A 1,762-nucleotide genomic window follows, 5' to 3' on the forward strand; every position below is an offset into this window, starting at 1 on the left:
TACTACACAGTACTACACAGTACGACACAGTACGACATAGTACTACACAGTACTACACAGTACTACCCAGTATGACAGTACTACCCAGTACTACCCAGTACGACACAGTACGACACAGTACTACCCAGTACTACCCAGTACGACACAGTACGACACAGTGCGACACAGTACTACCCAGTACGACACAGTACTACACAGTACTACACAGTGCGACACAGTACTACACAGAACTACACAGTACTACACAGTGCGACACAGTACGACACAGTACTACACAGTACTACACAGTACGACACAGTACGACACATAGTACTACACAGTACTACACAGTACTACCCAGTATGACAGTACTACACAGTACGACACAGTACTACACAGTACAACACAGTACTACACAGTACGACACAGTACGACACAGTACTACACAGTACTACACAGTATGACAGTACTACACAGTACAACACAGTACGACACAGTACGACACAGTACGACACAGTACGTCACAGTACTACACAGTACTACTGAATCTGCATAGTACTACACTGTTACTACTAGTAGGAGTTGCAGTACCAGCAGTAGTACTAGCAGCAGTAGTACAGGTAGTAACCAAGTGTTGCGGCTGCTACCTTTTGCTCCGCCTCCTCTCCTCTCCGATTGGCCAGCTCTTGCCGCCTCAGCTGGTCCTCAAAGTAGCGAAACTGTTCTGATTCGATCTGCATCTGTCGCAGCGCCGCGACTCGCCGGCGCTCCTCCTCTAAGAACCGCCTCCTGTCCTCGTCCAATAGGGAGAGCCGCTGCAGCTGCTGGCCACACCCACCCACCACCACGGCCTGGCTCTGAGGACACAGCAGTACTAGTATATGAGTACTGCAAACTTAATGCAGTACAGGTACACAGTACTGCAGAAATGTAAGAGTACACAGTACTATGAGCTTTCTATAGTACAAGTATACAGTACGATCAGCTTTGTGTAGTAAAAGTACACAGGCACTATCTATTTTATTTAGTAAAAGAACATGAATATTGTAAGCTTCAGGTGGTAAATGTATGAGCACTGTCAGCGACATGTAGGAAAAGTACACAACTTTTCTCTGCTTTTTCAGTTAAAGCAAACACTTAGCGTCAACTGAACGTCAGATTAACGCAATACAAGTACACAGTACTATCAAATTTATGTGGTACAATTAAATAACTATTCTAAGCTTCATGCAGTAAATGTACAAGCGCTACCAGCTTGGTGTAGTGAAAGTACACAAGTATTCTCAGCTTTTGGAGTAATAGTAAACAATAATATCCGCTGCTGGTTTGAGTGAACAGACTAGCAGCTGCCTGTGTACTTTTACTGCATGACGCTGACAGTCCTGTGTGCTGCGCTGTGATTGGTTCACACTCACCTGGGCTCTGAGGTACTCGCTGTGCTGTCTGCTGTATTTCTCCTCCAGACGCTTCTTCAGCTCGTCTCTCCGAGGAAACGCAACTTCCTGCAGCTTCTAAAGAGACACAAGACAGAAGCACGAGGACGAAGATCAGGAGGACGAACACCAGGACACAACGATATTCATCCTTCAAACTCATAGTTCACCTCTGATTAACTCTGTTACTGAGCCCCTTTCATTGCTGTTCATCATAAACTCATGGTCGATACAAGGTTGGAGAAAGCTCATATTAAATCTGGACTAGAGTTCCCCAGAAGACATGGAAGAAGGTTCTTTGGTCTGAGGAGAACAAAGTGGACTTTTTTTAACTGAACAAACACACCAGC

General features: G+C 45.3%; 1 protein-coding gene across 1 annotated transcript in view; it reads right to left on the minus strand.

The window, feature by feature from the left end:
• Positions 1-1,762, minus strand: part of stambpl1 (STAM binding protein-like 1) — a 15,131-nt gene that overhangs the window by 9,777 nt on the left and 3,592 nt on the right. The window contains 2 exon segments of the mRNA XM_008304594.1: positions 627-836; positions 1,395-1,592. Of these exon segments, the coding sequence (XP_008302816.1) occupies positions 627-836; positions 1,395-1,592 (408 nt within the window).

Source organism: Stegastes partitus, unplaced genomic scaffold (genome assembly GCF_000690725.1).
Source record: "Stegastes partitus isolate 25-593 unplaced genomic scaffold, Stegastes_partitus-1.0.2 Scaffold2259, whole genome shotgun sequence".
NCBI lineage: Eukaryota > Metazoa > Chordata > Actinopteri > Pomacentridae > Stegastes > Stegastes partitus.